This window comes from Enhydra lutris, unplaced genomic scaffold (genome assembly GCF_002288905.1).
Source record: "Enhydra lutris kenyoni isolate GAN:26980312 unplaced genomic scaffold, ASM228890v2 scaffoldscaffold91, whole genome shotgun sequence".
In the NCBI taxonomy this organism is placed as follows: Eukaryota; Metazoa; Chordata; class Mammalia; order Carnivora; family Mustelidae; genus Enhydra; species Enhydra lutris.
Genome location: NW_019154175.1, coordinates 1,619,031 through 1,634,754, shown reverse-complemented (window position 1 = coordinate 1,634,754; position 15,724 = coordinate 1,619,031). Strand labels below are relative to the sequence as shown.

The window sequence follows — 15,724 nt, the reverse complement described above, 5'->3', positions numbered from 1 at the left end:
TGAGCCTGAGCCTGGGGTGATGAAAATTCCTTGCCCAACACCCATCGTGCCTCTCCACGGCTGACAAAGCTTGGGGCAGTGCAGAAGCAGGAGCAGAATCCAGAGTCCTGGCCATTTGAGCCTCTGCTTCCCACGCCACTTTCCAGCTTTTACCCCCAAAATAAGAGAATCGTCACCCTTCCTGCTGCTTGGAGGTTTCCTCATCAGGTCCAAAGTGCTTTATTAAACAATAATTGTATGATATTTAATGTTCAAATAATGGCCAGCACACGTGCCCTGTAAGGAACACTCGCTTCCTCCCTTCCCTTCCACTGTCTCTCCCTCCCCTTCACTGTCCCTCTCTCTGCCCCTCCCACCCTGCTCATCCATTCTTTGCCCTGCTACATTTTTATTCATAGTACATATCTCCACTTGAAATACCATGCGTTTATTGTCTATGTATTTGCTTATATTATCTGTTTACTGTCTGCTACAAAATTATACTCCACGACGGCTTCCTTTCCTGTATCTTCAGTGCTTAGAAAAGTCCCTTGCACAGAGTAGGCCCTTAATACTTATTGAATGAATTGCAAATACTCAGTAAATGCTAACATTTTAATTATCCCTAGACTTTCTCTTCCTGCAGTCAGGGAGTTTAAAAGGAGGGATTGGGGAGGGAGGTAACAAAACAGGACAGAGAGCCCATTATGGGCCAGGTACTGCACTAGGAATTTGAATATGAAAACCTATTTAAGCCTCACAACAGCCCTGTGTGGTAAGGAATATTATTCCCATTTTATATATGTGAACTCAAATCAAAAAAGATGGGGCTCAAAAGGTTAGTGACTCTACTGACTGACAGCCATGTCAGCCCCAGCACCAACCAACACTAGAGAGGGTCCCTTATCACCTCCGCCTTCTCTCTCCCTCTCCCTCCCTCTGTGTCATCCTCTCACTTCTGCTAGGAAACCAGGTGGGTGCACAGACATCACAGGAAGCACGGTAAAGGGTGACAATGTCTGTCTCACTCAAAGGGCTTGGCCTGACCCTGCTGCTGACCATGGGGAGCCTGAGGTGGAGAGAGCACGTTGGGAAAAAAGCTGGCTTCTCAGGCTGACCCAGCTCAGTTAACACAGAAACTGTGGATGTGTCAGTGCTGGAATAAATACCTGAGCACATAAAATAATCCTTTCTGGGCAAGAGAAGCCTTTGCTGGAATCTGACTCTCCTCCAGAATCCTATTTTGGTCCCTGGCAGGGAGCGTGCCCTTCTCCCCACCCTGCACAGCCTCTCGGGGGCAAACTTTTCCACTGCCAGCCTCTGTATGCACTCAGCACATGTCCCGCCGAGAGACAAGGGCCAGCTGCCTTCCGGCCGCCTGTCACCAGAGCTCTCTCCCCAGCTCTGCTGGGACCTGATCCCGGCCTGTTCCCTGGCCAAGACAGCGCCAGAAACAAGGCTCTTTCTTTCCTCGGGCCTGGGGCACTGGACCTAGAACGCCTCAACCTGGAACTGGAAATGACCTTGATGGTCCACAAAGGATGAAATATTATGTAACTATTAAAAAGACTGCTCACAGAAAGCCTTTCATTACTTGGGGAAAATGCTGACATTCTAGTGTTTTATGAAGAACAAAGAAAGGCTGGGCATAAACATGTATCTGTCATGTTCTCAAATACGTAAATTGAAAGAAACAGAAAGTGTTTGGAAAGAAACACCCCAAAAGATTAGGTTGAACCATATGAAATGGTTGCTATTCAGCCAATCTGACCTACAAAAATGACCGCCACAAGCAGCTGACCCTGATATCTCTGGGTAATAGGATGACAAGGAGCTTTTTTTCCTTATTCTTTAATAATATTCAACTTTAATACCATGGATATATACTCGCTTTTATACTCAGGAAAACAGACATTATTATAAAGAAAAGAAAACTAAAAAATGTCCATATGGGCTTTTCACCCTGCCTCTGGGTCAGGCTTCCCAGTGAGCCCAGGGGTGCCCCGCACCTGCCCCACCTTCCTTCCACGTGTGCAGGCACTGATGGACGATCAGATGCCCTCGTGGGCTTAAAACCTACGTGCTGCTTATCATAGAAACACAGCTGAAGGAGGGATTTACTGCCATCCTTAGAGACAGGCTGAGCCCACAGGCTGGGAACAGGTATTTTAAGTGGCTCTGCTTGTCAGCCAGCCAGCTGGCTGGACACCTGAAGCAGAGAGGCTTACGGCAGGCGCCCATGGGAAGAAAAGCTGCTAACTTTCTCTTTCCTTCTGGGCCTCAGTTTCCCTTTCTATTTACTCTCGTTTGCCTGCGTGAGGATGTGTATCAATGCGTGTGCGGGACTCTCCACACGAGGCTCTTGCCCTCCCGCGGGCTTCGTGCCTCTGTCCTTCCCAGAGGTGGAAGCCCTCGGCGGCGGCAGTCCCCGTCTCTGGGGTCCACTGGCCAACAGTTCTCCCGGCCGTGCTACCTCAGAGACGTGGCCTTATTATCAATTCAGCCTGTCAGGCCTCCAGCCAGTTTGGCTCCTACTTGCTCTCCATCTGGAAAGGCTGGGCCTCTTCCCTTATCCTGGAGCCTTCTAGAAGCTCGGCAGTCTGGCCGGAAGACAAACCCTCCCAGAGAGCTGGGGGAGGGCAAAGAAGAGAGCGAGAGCGAGCAGGAACCTGAATCACAGTGGGAATCGGTGGGAAAAGGTAGGTAAATGCGAATCGAAGCTCTGTGCCTTTGTAGAACACGGAGCTAACTCAAGGGGGAAGTGGAAACAGCCTCTGGTTTTCACGGCCCAGTTCCCTCCCATGAGCAAGCCAGAGACTGTGTCTATCTAAGGAGATAGCATCAGGGTCATGGCCACCAGCCAGGGCCTAAGGAAAGGAAGCCAGGACCAAAAAAAAAAAAAAAAAAAAAATCCAGCTGCCTGCAAGAAAAGGCATCCTCTCCACTTTAGCTCCCTCACTGGTAATATGCAGGCGTGGAATAAGATAATGAAGTTCCTTCTTGCTCTAACACGCTATTCGAATTCTCCCCTACTCCAGCTTATCTGCTCAGAAGTTTAAAACACTCCAAACAAGAATGCAAAGGAAGGAAGAAAAAAACCCAAAAGAACATTACCCAGATGCCGTACTGGAAAAATGCGCCTCTCAGCTAAGTGAGCAGAAGAAGGAGCCCTTACGGCCCTCGGTCAGCAAGACCTCCACTGGCTCCCACTGGGATTCACAAGCCTCAGCCCTTCTAGATCAGTGGATATGGGCTGCAAAGGTCAAAAGTCGGGTTCCGCTGGGGTGCTGAGGAGGAAAGCCCCAGGGCTATCAGGCACTTTCAACTTCATCTTCTCTCTTGTCGTGAAGTGACACCTTCACCAAAGCCTTCGCTCCGTGCTGCCCTCTCGCATCCAAACTAAGCTCAGGAGGCTGACTCTGAAGCTGGTCGGAGACGATGGGCACCACACACCCAGAAATGACACTGCACCAGGCTCTCTCCTGGGCACTGTGCGTACATTATCTCACTGCCTCCTCCCCAAATCTCTGAGGTCGGTATTTTCCATTAAAATATGCATATACTCATTTGACAAATAGGAAAGCAAGTCTTAGAGAAGTTAAGGAACGTGTCCAAGTCCATAAAGCTGGGAAGAGACAAAGCAGGGATTTCTGTCCCAGGATGTCTGCACCTAAACCTTCTTGGCCGGTTCTAATTCAAGGGACACAGAGGTCACTTGGCAGCCCCTGGCAGAGACCGGAGCCGGTTATCAGGATGCTCCCTCCCTTCTTCTCTGAGAAGGACAGCCTCCGCCCCAGCCTGGACCTCTCCAGAAACAGAGATATATCCCTAGACCTGAGTGCAGAGAATTGCTTTGCTTGTCTGGACCTCTGCAGGCTCTGCCGATGACAATGGTTCCTACAGCTCCCGAGGACAAAGAAGCAAAGAATGTCTGCAAAATGTTGCCAGGACTTCTGGAGACCTGAACCCTAAAAGCAATGGGCCAGCAAAGTTTGAGGCCACTTGGGTCTGTCTAGGCCTTCCCATACAGCTTTCTCCCCTCTTCGATCCTTTTAGCCCCATGAGCTGTATCCCCCAGCCCATAACAACCAGGGCCCAAGACTCTCACATGCCACCAACCCAAGTTTTGCTTCCTTTTGATGGTAACACTTTCCCCCAATGTCCCTCTCCATGTCCTTCTATCCCTCAAAACTTACCCATCTTGGCCTTTACTTTCTTGGAACCCTTCACAAAAGCCACAGCTAGTTTCTTTTTTAAGATTTTATTTATTTATTTATTTAACAGAGAGAGAGAAGAGGGAGATCACAAGCGGGCAGAAAGGCAGGCAGAGAGAGAGAGGGGGAAGCAGGCTCCCTGCTGAACAGAGAGCCCAATGCAGGGCTCGATCCCAGGACCCTGGGACCATGACCTGAGCCAAAGGCAGAGGCTTAACCCACTGAGCCACCCAGGCGCCCCAACACAGCTAGTTTTCTGATAAGCAAACCCTGGCTGAGATATAGTGGTCTATGATAGATTGATATGGTTTCTTTCTCAAGAGTGTATTTCAAACAAAGAACACAACAATGTTTCATCCAAAAGAGTGGCCCGCCAATGGCAGGAGCTTTGGAAGTTTCAGAACTGCTGAGAAATTCTGGGGAAACAGGGGGACAGACAATTTAGTCAGAGGCAGTCTCAAAGTACAAAGACATAAGGAGCTCACACATCTCTGCCTCCGTATTAGCCCTGCCAAAGGTCCAGAAAACAGATAACCGTCGAACAAAGAAAGACAGTGGTTGTTGGGGGATGTACATGTGGGTGCACTGACATGCGTGTGTGTGTCTGTCTGTCTGTCTGTCTCTGTGTGTGTGTGTTGGAGTGGAGGGCATAGCAACTGGCTACTGCTCCTCAGCTTGTTTCCAAGAGATAAAAATGACAGCTGTTGGATTTACACAGCTAATTAACCTGAGGAATGCACTGTGTAAAACTATTATTAAGACAGCTGGGTAATTAAGTTTTCCCCCAGAAAGGGAGGGAGTGGGCGATAAATAAAGCATTTAGGGGAGCAAACACAACATTGGAGGACACATTGTCAGAAGCAGAAGTCAGGACTGGAAAGCTTCCAGGCAAAACGCACTGCTTCTTGGGGAGCCTGAAGCAGCCCAGAGATGACCAGAAGGGCACAGCTCAGCCCCTGCCAGTGGAGAAGCCCCTGCCTGACAGAGACCATGCTGAACCCATGGGGTCACGCACAGCCCAGCCATCTCTGAGAGGCAGGCAGAGATGCTAGAACTGAGCAAACGCAAGGGCCCACTGACCCAACTCCTTCATTTCATACATGGAGACACGGTGGTCTAGAGAGAACCCAGGAGCTAGCCAGGTCACATCCCTCATCTAAGGGTCAGACCAGGATCAGACCCAGAGAGTCCCTACCCCCAGGCAGGACAACCTCACTGACCGGGATTGCCTCCAGATTCTGCAACAGTCCACTGCAGACCAGACTTGCAGCGGCCACCTTGAGAGCAGAGTGGGCTGGCCCAAGGATGGGTTGATTTCGATAAGTGTGCAAGTGTGTGTCCTAATCAGGGGAGAAATGCTCAGGAGTGTGATTCACAGATGGGATGGCCTCTGCAAGCAGACACCGGTGCCAGGAGGTGGCTGTGTAAGGGGAGGGGATGGAACGTTCAGTGTCTTGCAGACACCAGCCATGGTCACTCTGCTCATTCTTTTACATGCTCCTCACAACCACTCACTAGGCTGGGTGCTGTCATGACTCAGTTTTCAAATAAGAAGCCAACACTGAGAGAAAATACAGAAGACGATGAGGCCAAGGGGGCAACACAGACATGCCTCAAGCTCTAGGGAACAGTGAGTCTACCCAGATGTTAGTTAGGGACTAAAGGAAGGAGGACAAGGAGACAGGGCCATTTTGGTAAAGAACAGCCTGGGCCCAAGCTTGGATAGTTAAAGGGCAGTCAAGGCCGCAGTCCTACGAAGGGCAAAGTTGGGGGTGGGGTATGCCAAGGCAAAGCTGACCAAGTCCTACGTCATTGCAAGGGCTGCAACCTGGACCCCAAAACCACAGAAGCAAGTCCTCGAGGCTGATAGGACTTAGCCACTGAGACCAAATTAGGCAGAGGAGATAGCAAGTGAACAGGAGCCGCACTCTGACACCGGGAGCTGGGAGAGACAATTTTGGAACTGGAAGGAGTCCCCATGGCTCCTGCAACTCCCATTCCACTGAGTCCTGCTGGGGTTAAGAGTGGAGGAATGAGCGGTGCAGAACGTCCAAGAGTTGAAAATCTCTGGTGCACTTGCATTCGCGCCACGTCCGTGGGCAAACAGCAGGTGCAGGATGAAGTCGTGCTGGGCTCAGTGCTCACCATGTCACAGAAATAGAACAGAGGCACTAACCAGAAGCTTCAACTTAAAGAAGGTGTGTATATGGGGCCAGGAGCTGGTAGGAAGGGGTGAGGGGAGACGAGAGAGGGGCAGGCACCAGGAATGTAGTTCTGCCTCATGCCTCATCTCTGCCTGGGGCTCCCCGCTACACCCACCCTCCATCTCTAACTCCTTGGAAAACTCCACACCTGTGTTTCCATCAGAAGTATGGGGTTCCTGGCACACACCCAAACCCTCCCAAAGGCACACAGAGGTAACAAGCACCCCCACAGGAAGCACTGTGCAAATTAATTGACATAATTTCTGTGAAACTCTTGAGTATGAGGCCTGGGACACATAACATGTGCCTAATAAATTCTAGCTGCTATGCCTATCATTTGATAACAGAATACATTAAACTCAAAAACTGAAACTGGAAGCCAGCAGAGTTAAAATATTGATTCCCAATTGTCATCACACAGCCACCACTGCAGCCTGCGAGGGTGTAGCCCTGCGCCTTGGGGGTGAGTCTTCCTTGCTGTCAACCAATAGCCTCTAGGAAGTAGAAAGGGAAAAGAGGGAGAAAGGGCAAAGGAACAAGGGAGAGGTGGAAGGTGGGGGGCTCTCAGCAGTCGGCTCATTCCCAGAGAAACCTGAGACCAAGAGCAAACCTTCAGATCCTTTCATCGAACACTCATGGAAGAGGAAGTTAAGGTTTAAAGAGGGGGACTGTGTTGCCCAAGATCACATGCATTCAAGATGCCCCACCTTCTACTCTCAAGAAGAGGCTGCCTGGCTTTCTTCTCCCTCATAAAAAAGAGGGGGAAAAGCCAATGTGTCCCAAGTTTCAGAACAGCCAAAATAGCTGGGATGTCTCCATCCCCAGGGTTGCAAAAGTCTAGACTTCTCTTTTGCAAGCACCGTTCTGTCCTCAGGGGGCTGCTTACAAGCGAGGAAGGGAGGCGGTGGGCTGCGGCCTCTGACAGAGGCAGAGGGCAGGCCAAGGTGAAGTCAAAAGGCCAAAGCTTTGGGGAAAGAGGCTGTCCAGACAGAGCAGGGCCTGAGGGGACATCCCAGCACTGGAGCTCTGAATTTCTCCTGCTTCCCCTCCCAGAAGGCAAGTCGCTCAAGGAAGGAAATCAGCAGAAGCCTCCCTGCAAGGTTTAGACATGGCTCAGTGGCACCAGATATAGGGCATGTGTGGGAAGGGAGCAGTGAACACCAGTCCATTGCCCAGAAAGCTCAATACGGCCAGGCCCCCTGATGCCTGTGGAGAAATCTGGGTCCACAGGGAGGCCTGGCCTAACACTGGCCATCTGACCCAACACTGTCAGACTGGCTTTCCCACATCCAGCTGGGTGAGAGGCAGGAACCACAGCCATCTCTGCTCTGCACCTCCGAAGCCACTACTCAGCTCCATCTTTGGCTATTACAAGTAGCCAAGGAACACTGGATTAGAAGGGCAGTGGGGCCCAGCAGCAGTAGCCGATGCCACCTCCATTGTCCCAACGGCAAAGACAGTTTGAAAAGAGGACCACGGAGGACCCAAATCTCCTTCATGCAGTCAGTCTCTCTTACTCCCCCTTTTTTTCTGTATTTCTCTCTTTCTTTCTTTTTCTGAAAAGACTAGACGACTTGGGGAACACGCCTCCCTCACACATTCCTTTGTTCAAACCTTTGGTTTCAGGGCAGAAAAATGGCCAAATGAGACATGCAGTTGGAAAACAAGTTAACACTAAGTGGTTTCAACTTTGGTAAACACAAGGCACCAATAATGACCCCCACCTTGTTGAAGAGAAAAGAAAGGAAGTCAACGTTCCTCCAAAATAGGTCCAGAGGCGTGTAGAAGAAAAATCACAACAGCTCTTTGAAGAACTCAATTGCCTAAACAGGGAATGTTAACTGACCTAGGTCAAAGTGTTTGGGTTTCTGGATTGTTCAGCTCAAGTTCTTACTTATCAGCTGAGTCACTGAACCCCCTCTCTGGCCTCATCACTTCCGCATCTATCTTGTTGATTTATGTCCTCTAACAGCAGTTGGGCTGTTTCCCACTTGCCCAAGGGGACCAACGAGGCTGAGAGGTAAGTAAGTTGGCTCTTCATACTCCAGTCGACAATCAAATATTCTGCCACTAACTCTGTCTACACTCACTTCCCAACACTGGCCAAAGAGATGGTAGCCAACAGTGACCATGGCACCACTCAGTTCATCTCATGGCAAGAACACAACCCAGTGTACCCATCCCACCACCTGTGCTCTGTCAGCCTTGACTTCGTCCCCCACAGACGACACGCCAGCTCTCAGTTCTAAAAGATCAACATTCATCTGATTGTCTGTTCCCAAGACTTGAAAAACCATCCTGCCCATACCCGAGGACTGAGGAAAGACTCCAGCTTTATCGAGCCATTCAGCTGATTCTGAAGATGTTTTCTCTCGCCCAGTGAAGGAGAAAATATTTTGGAGGCAGAGATCTGGACTTAGGCTTTTCTTGCACTCTCTACAGCACATGGAGCTGTGGCTATCCCAAACACACTTCAGGCATTCTGTGAACAAAGGGCGCCCTCACCCCACCCCACCTCATCTTCTCCACCCTGGAGGCCATGGTGCTAGGACCTACCTCGCCATACTGGGTGCAGTAGGTCTCAGGTTTGGTCAATCCGCAGGTGGATGAAGCTTGGAGAAACCGGGTTCTTCCAATGAGCAGGTCCCCAACAGGTGGATAGCAGGCCCCACGGGAGCAGGTTTGCTGGGCACACAGGAGGCCGGGCCAGACTGAAATCATAGGGGTGCTGGGGAATAGCCTAGCGAGAGGAGGGCCCCCCAGGCCACCCCAGTATCCCCCACAGGGAAGCATAAATCAGCAAATCAGCAAGCCTAGACCCTTTCCCTAATGCTCCCACCCAGTGGTGGCTCTAAGGACTGGAATCCTGATGCTGTTTGGTTAAAAAAAAAAGAAGCTGATTTCATGTTCAGTAACCTGTAATTTAAAAAGGAAAGGAGGAGAAGCACTGGCTACCGGAACCCCTGGATGATCCTGAAATGTGGTCTCCATATGTGGCTTTGAGGATCATGTCGCAGGCCCATGCTCGGCCACTGGGACACATTCCTCTGTCCCTTCACCCGCAGTTGACTCGGTCAGCGGCCAGAGCGGGGCTGGCTGCTCACCACTCGTGCACCGCCGGGAGATGCTGGCACTCCTGCTGCTCCTTTATCCACCAAGGGGACCCAGCCACACTTTGTGAATACCCAGGGACAGTCCCCTGTAAAACCCAGCCGTGATGGCTCTGAAACCCACGAGAGAGTGAAAGGCTGGGCAATCAGCTATGCAGGGCACCTGGGGAACCACAGCCACCCTCACACAGGAATAAGAAGATATTTGGGAGCCTCTCAAGAGAGGCCATCATCTTTCCCAAAGGCCCAAAGAGCGGGGAAACGCCACGGGGGCCCCAGGAGACAAGTGTTCCAAACTGAAGGATGACGGGGTGACCAAGGGATGATACCCAAACTTTGGTATACTCTCCTTCCCCACATAGCTGTCCCCTCCCTGCCATACAACAGGGCCTGGAAGGATGGGAAGGGAGACTTACCAAAGCACAGAAGAAGGAGTGGCCTCATCTTCAGCCAACAGAGGACTCCCCTCAGAGGACCTCACCCGGAACACAGCAAAGCAGCCTGGATAAAACAATACAAACCCTAAGGGACAGCAACCCCCTTTACTTAGGGCCTTGACCTAGGATACTTATAAGCAGCAGGTTCATTTGTCACCAAAAGCTTGCAAAATGCCAGAGTCGTGGACCCCTGTACCCTGGGAAAATGCCATCCCCTCCCAGACTTCATCTTCCCCCATGGAGATGGAAGGGAAAGAGGCTTTGGCCCTCTCTGGCCCACACATTTGCAAGGACAATGTAGGGAGCAGAAAAGGGCTGGGCCCTTTGCAGGAGAGGAGCTATTAAGGTGTCCAAGGACTTGTTGCTCCCCCCACCCCCAGAATTGGCCTTTCTCAGGCCTGCAGGCCCAAAGGTGAGTGGGTCAGAGTGGCTGAGGGCCTGGAGGCGAAGACTCTTGGCCACTGGCATGGTCTCCAGTACCACCTGGGGCCTCCCTAAGGGAGAGGCTCTGGTGACCACAACTCAGAGCTAAGCAGGCCACTGGGACACAATGGGGAGAAAGATGAGCCTGGCAGAATTTAAGAAGTGAGTGAGGATTTCGTAGGAACTGGAAGCATCTCAAAATGTCTCCCATTATGGCCTGGGGCTATGCAGACCTGGGATTCTGGAAGCTGAGGCTGGATACTAGACTGCGGAGGCAGGCCCCACCCCTGCTCTGCGGGGCCCACCTCTGCCTTGGTTGGCATGCAGGCTCTGCTCCAGAGACAGCCACAGAGCCCTCTGGCTGCAGGGGGAGAAGGGAGAGGGTGGCAAGGCAGGAGCAGAGAGGGAGCTGGGGCCCTCCCAGCATCTACACTCCACAGGCTAGTGCCTGGAAATCATGCCTTCCAAACCTCTCCTGGAAGAGTCATGGGCCTGGGGAAGAGACAGGTGGCTGAGGTTGCACAGCTAATCTTGGCCCAGGAGGAAGACCCACTTTTTGGTTTTCATCCTGTGCTATCTCTGCACTCCTGCCCCCAGACTGCAATCCCGCACAACCAGGAACCGGGTGGCCCTGGGAAGAGCTCTAGCCCGGCCAGCCCACACTTTCCCACTTCTCTTTGTGCTCAGCCCAGATCTGAAGCTGCTTCCTCCCCAGTCACTGAAACATTTACCAGATGTGAAAAAGCAACCCAAACAATGGCAGACATTTAACCTAGCCTTTGCAGGTGAGTGCGCTTGCTCAGCGCCCTCCCGGGAGGAGGAAGGAATCAGGAATGAATCGGGCCCCTGCAGCCAGGCCCCAGACACCCCAGACGCAGATAGCCCTGCTCCCGCACCTGGCCCCCACCGCGCAGGGGAAGGCCGCCCCGTACCTTGCTCCTTGCTGCTGCTCTTCGTTCTCCAAGTGGGCTCTAAGAGCACCCCTTGAATGTGGGGTCTCTTCTCCTGGCTCCCAGTTTTTAAAGAAAGGCCTCACCTCTGGAGACTCCCCGGCTGGGCGTCACCCACTGCAGGGCGAGTCTCAGGAATCCAGCGTCTGGCACGCCCATGTGCCGTCACTGCACCCCCGTCCCCCGCCCCCCAGGACAGGACTGGGCAGGTGGGTCCGTCTCAGAGGCCTCACAGCAAGCTCTTCAGTCCCAGCGGCCTGTGGGTGCCTGCGGGGGTGGGCAGAGGTGGGGGTAGGGGTAAAGGGAGCCACTGCAAACTGAAAGCCCCAGGCATTGAATGTCAGTGACTCCCAGGGGCCAGGGAAGGGCACCCACTTTTGCCACAGGCACTGCACTTGGCACTTCCCCAAGGCCCACAGGGGTCAGCTTCGTCCTATGTCCTGGGCAGCCCTGGACAGAAGACTAAGCAGAGGACACAAAGCTCGTATGTAGGCTGTTACTGCCCAGACCTGTCACTGGGCTGCTCCAAACCTGTCACTGGGCTGCAAAGTCTTGGAAAGCACCAGACCCCCTCCAGAGGGAAGACTAAAAAAGTGGAAAATCCCTGCTTTGGGGGAATTTGCAGGAGCTTTAGGTTCATGGGGAAGGGGTCAAAGCCCAACTCACCCAAGGAAAGCTTAAGAGGAATAAACAGGAGTAAACTCTAAATGTCTCCCCTCCGGATCCCTCCGTAAGTTGGCAGGGAGCCCTGGGACAGGTAACTACCTGTGAGTCATGCCCCCAGCTTCCTAAAGGCTGGTCTCCCAGCCCCGCCCTCCCCTGGCAGGAATGCTAGCCCAGAGGGCCAGAAAACAGACCTGACCTGAAGCATAACCAAACCAACTTCCTCTGCCCACCCCCACCAGGCCTGAGAACACAGCTCCCTATGTGGGGCTCTCGGGGCACAGCTGCCTGAGGGCCACCGGACAGCGCGGCAACAGGCCTAGAACAAGAGGCTGGTCTCAGAGGACACTCGTCCCCAGGTTAGGATCAGGGGGCTTTTAGAGGTGGAAGGTCCCCCAGTCCCTGTCTTGGCCCTGCAGAGCAGAAGAGCCTGCATGGCATGGTTTTGAAACACCACTGCCTCCAAGTTTCTATTTAAGGGAGACTCTTAACTACCCAGTCCAGGCTTCAGTGGCTCCCAAGCAGAAAGTTCTCTATGGTTTGAGGGTTAAGTCCAAGAAATGGTTTGAGAACCCTTAAGAGGAAAATGGAGGATTTTTGTGGATTCAACTGGGCATTTCTAATCCTTAGGTTCTAATTTAGTCCCCTAAGTTTGGATGGGCAGAGGAAGTAGTGTAATTAGCAAATGGGCATTAAGTTGTTTATATGCAGAAAGGACAAGCCACTAAATGTTAGTGTCTAGACCCCCTGTAAGAATTCCAACAAAATATGGCTGAACTCGGCCAGCCCCAATCAGCACAAGCAGCTTTCCTTCATCGGCCAGCCGCTGCAACAAGACCCCAGAGAGACCCCCATCACAGCCTCCAGAGAGACCCCCATCACAGCCTCCAGAGAAAGAGCACTGCTGCCAAACCCACTCCCCACCCCGGCGTTCTGAGCCCACGAGTCTGGTTTATTTCTCTCCACGTCTCCAGGTCCCTGAACTCAAGGTTTCCAGGAAGCCTTCCCCCTCCTGGAACTGCCCCCTCCCCAGCCCACTACCAGGAAAGAGGATGTGACAAAGAACTCATTAATAGTTAACCAGCAGAAGGAGCAGGTGTGGCGATCCCAGATCCACAGACCAGGCGGGGCCTGGTGTGTGGTGGGCCGCACACTGACTGGCTGGAGCCCTTCAAATCCCCCTCCTTCTCCTCTCTCAGGAGGCCAGGAGCCCAGGTAAATAAGCCTATAGTGTCTCAGACTTCACAGGCCAAGGCAGATCCCAGCAGGGGTCTGGCTTCACAGAGGAAAGTGGCAATTGCTGTGTCTGGGCCTCACACACACACCCTGGGCCCAATCCGGAACAGTGACAGCAGACCCCAAGGCTAGCCCAGTCAGCCCCCTTCCGCAGGGACACTGAGCACTCCCCAGGAGGGGAGGGAGAGATCTAGACACATCCCACACCCCCCAGGGATGGCATGGCCCCAGACACAGGCTTTGAACCTCAGAACCTAATTTGTTCAGAGACAAGAAGCCTAAAACAGAGCCAGAGGCTGGGTCAGGACCTGGCCAGGGCTAAAGAGCAGGTGGAGGCACCACGACAGTGCCCACCCCCCACTCTGGTCTTCCCATCACCCCATTGTGGAGCCCTCAGCCTCAGCGCCACCACTGCCAGCCCCCAGACCTGGCTCATCAGAACTTGTGCTCAGGGAAGTGGCTAGTCAAGTTATCCCTGACTCCTGCTTCTCTCGCACCCCCTCATGCTACAGGAAATGTTAGTTCCCTTCCCAAGGCAGCTTCCACCCTCTGGACCTAAGTCCCTCTTCCCCGGACCTCTGCAACAGCCTCCAACTGGTCTCCAGCAGACCCCACACAATAGGTCATATCTTTCCCCTGCTTGGAACCCTGCACATGTTCCCCGTTACTGTCAGGGTCAATGCCAGAGCCCTCGGAGAGAGTCCGTGAGGCCCTGTATGACCCAAGTACCCCCATTACTTCTCTGTCTCTGCCCCTTGCTCCCTTCACCCCAGATGCACGACCTCCAAATCACCAGGCTGCTTCTGTCCTCGGGCTTTGGCCCCAGATACCTCGGAACACTGTATCCCTGGGCCCGGAGTGGGCCTGGGCATCTGCTTCTGCAAGGCTAACTATCTTACCTCTTCCAAGTCTTTGTCCAAATGCTACTTTCTCAATGACTCTGACCCACTTCCCTGCCAGATCCCACTCCCAACTCCATCTACCCTCATTCTGGGTAGGCTGGATCTTTTTTGCTGTTGTTTGCAACACGTAACCACCTGTAAACCAACTGTATAACTTACCTATTTATCCTGTTTACTTTCTGACTCCTCCCTCCAGAATCTAACGCCCAAGAAGGTAGAGACTCTTGTCCATTTTGTTCACTGCTGTTTTCCAAGGCTGGGAGTAGCACTGGGCACAGAGTAGGTGCTCCCGCTTCATGCAGCGAAGAGGTTCACACTGTGGGGTAAATAACTGAGGTAGTTTTAGGAATCCCCATGCACTGCGGGGGGAGCTTGTGTTCTCAGAGGAGACGGGCTGCGCGTCCCGTCCCCAGAACAGGTGGCTGAGAGCGGCATTTCTAGCAGCCAGCCGCAGAGAGGGGTCGTTTTGGGAGACACCTACCCTCGGATTGCAGCCACCATGCTGCTAGAGGCAGAATGCCATACGCTTCTCAGTCATTCCTGGCAACGCGTGACAGGGTGTGGGAGTGGCATCAGAAGCTCCTGTCTCCATCATCCATCTGCCCATTTGCCGGGGAGATCAGCCAAGATCCGATCAATGAGATCAAGGGGTAGAGAACAAGGAAAGGAGGGAAGGGGAGAGGAACAGAGAGGAGAGTTTAAGGAGGCCAGGAGAGCCAGGTCCAGGCTAGACCGCAGGTGCTGGAGGAAGGGGCACCAGGTGACTCAGGCCCAGGCACCACCTGCGTACTGTGAGTCATGCCTGAGTCTGCGTCTGTGGGACAGGGTAGGCTCCAGGAACATCCCCAGGAATTCGCCACCTGACTCAAGCTGGCGTGGCCCTCCACACCCCCACAACAGCTCAGCAGCCCAGACACTGGCCCCTCTTCCGCACTCCTCTCCAAAAACCAGAGGGGGAAAGTGCATCTGTTGTGTGACTGAGCACAGACAGGAACCCAGCCTAGGGCAGAAGCCACCAGAACGGGAGCCTGGGGAGCATGGCCTGCCATCATTGGGGGACTCCATTCGGTGCCCTTCTCTGTCCCCCCACCCTTCCCTCCTCAACCTGAACATCCGCCCAGCAGACAAAGGCACACATCAGCTCAGGCCTGAGGTCTGGGAGGAATGAGGCAGGCAGCCTGGATGAACTACAGCTAACATTTTACCTGGTGCTCCGGGGTGTGCCCAGCACCATTCCACCACTGTGTATGTACTGACTCGATCAATATTCACTACATCCCTGGGGGTAACATTTAAATACCCTCACTTTCCAACTGAAGAAAATAAGGCACATTTTCGGTAACTCGGTTCCAGCTACAAAGGGGTCACCTGAACCCAAACCAGTTTGCTCCAGCATTCATATTTTTAACCACCACTTAGATACTAACGTTGCCTCCAGGTCCCCTTTTCTCCCTTTGCTAATCCTTGACCCGAACCCACCAGACTCTGAACTTCATGTTCCCCAAACCTAACCAAGGCCCAATCCCTGAAAAGGCCTCTTCGAGCTCTTGCTCCAACTCTTGGAGGACTGGTGTCAGCTGGGGACTCCTGTGGAGACATCAATGCT

At 52.8% G+C, this 15,724-nt stretch overlaps 1 protein-coding gene across 2 annotated transcripts in view; it reads right to left on the bottom strand.

Annotated features, from left to right (window-relative positions):
- Positions 1–14,324, bottom strand: part of LOC111162354 (laminin subunit beta 3) — a 40,727-nt gene extending 26,403 nt beyond the window's left edge. The window contains exons 1-4 of one of the 2 annotated variants that reach the window (XM_022526716.1): positions 14,278–14,324; positions 11,300–11,584; positions 9,924–10,008; positions 8,954–9,108 (exon numbers count right to left, since the gene is read on the bottom strand). In XM_022526716.1, the coding sequence (XP_022382424.1) occupies positions 8,954–9,108; positions 9,924–9,951 (183 nt within the window). In that variant the 5' untranslated portion in view covers positions 9,952–10,008; positions 11,300–11,584; positions 14,278–14,324. Of the gene's footprint in view, positions 1–8,953; positions 9,109–9,923; positions 10,009–11,299; positions 11,585–11,692; positions 11,706–14,277 lie in introns of those variants that run through there. The other variant, XM_022526715.1, reaches the window with a different exon arrangement.
- Between the last annotated feature and the right edge of the window lie 1,400 nt (positions 14,325–15,724).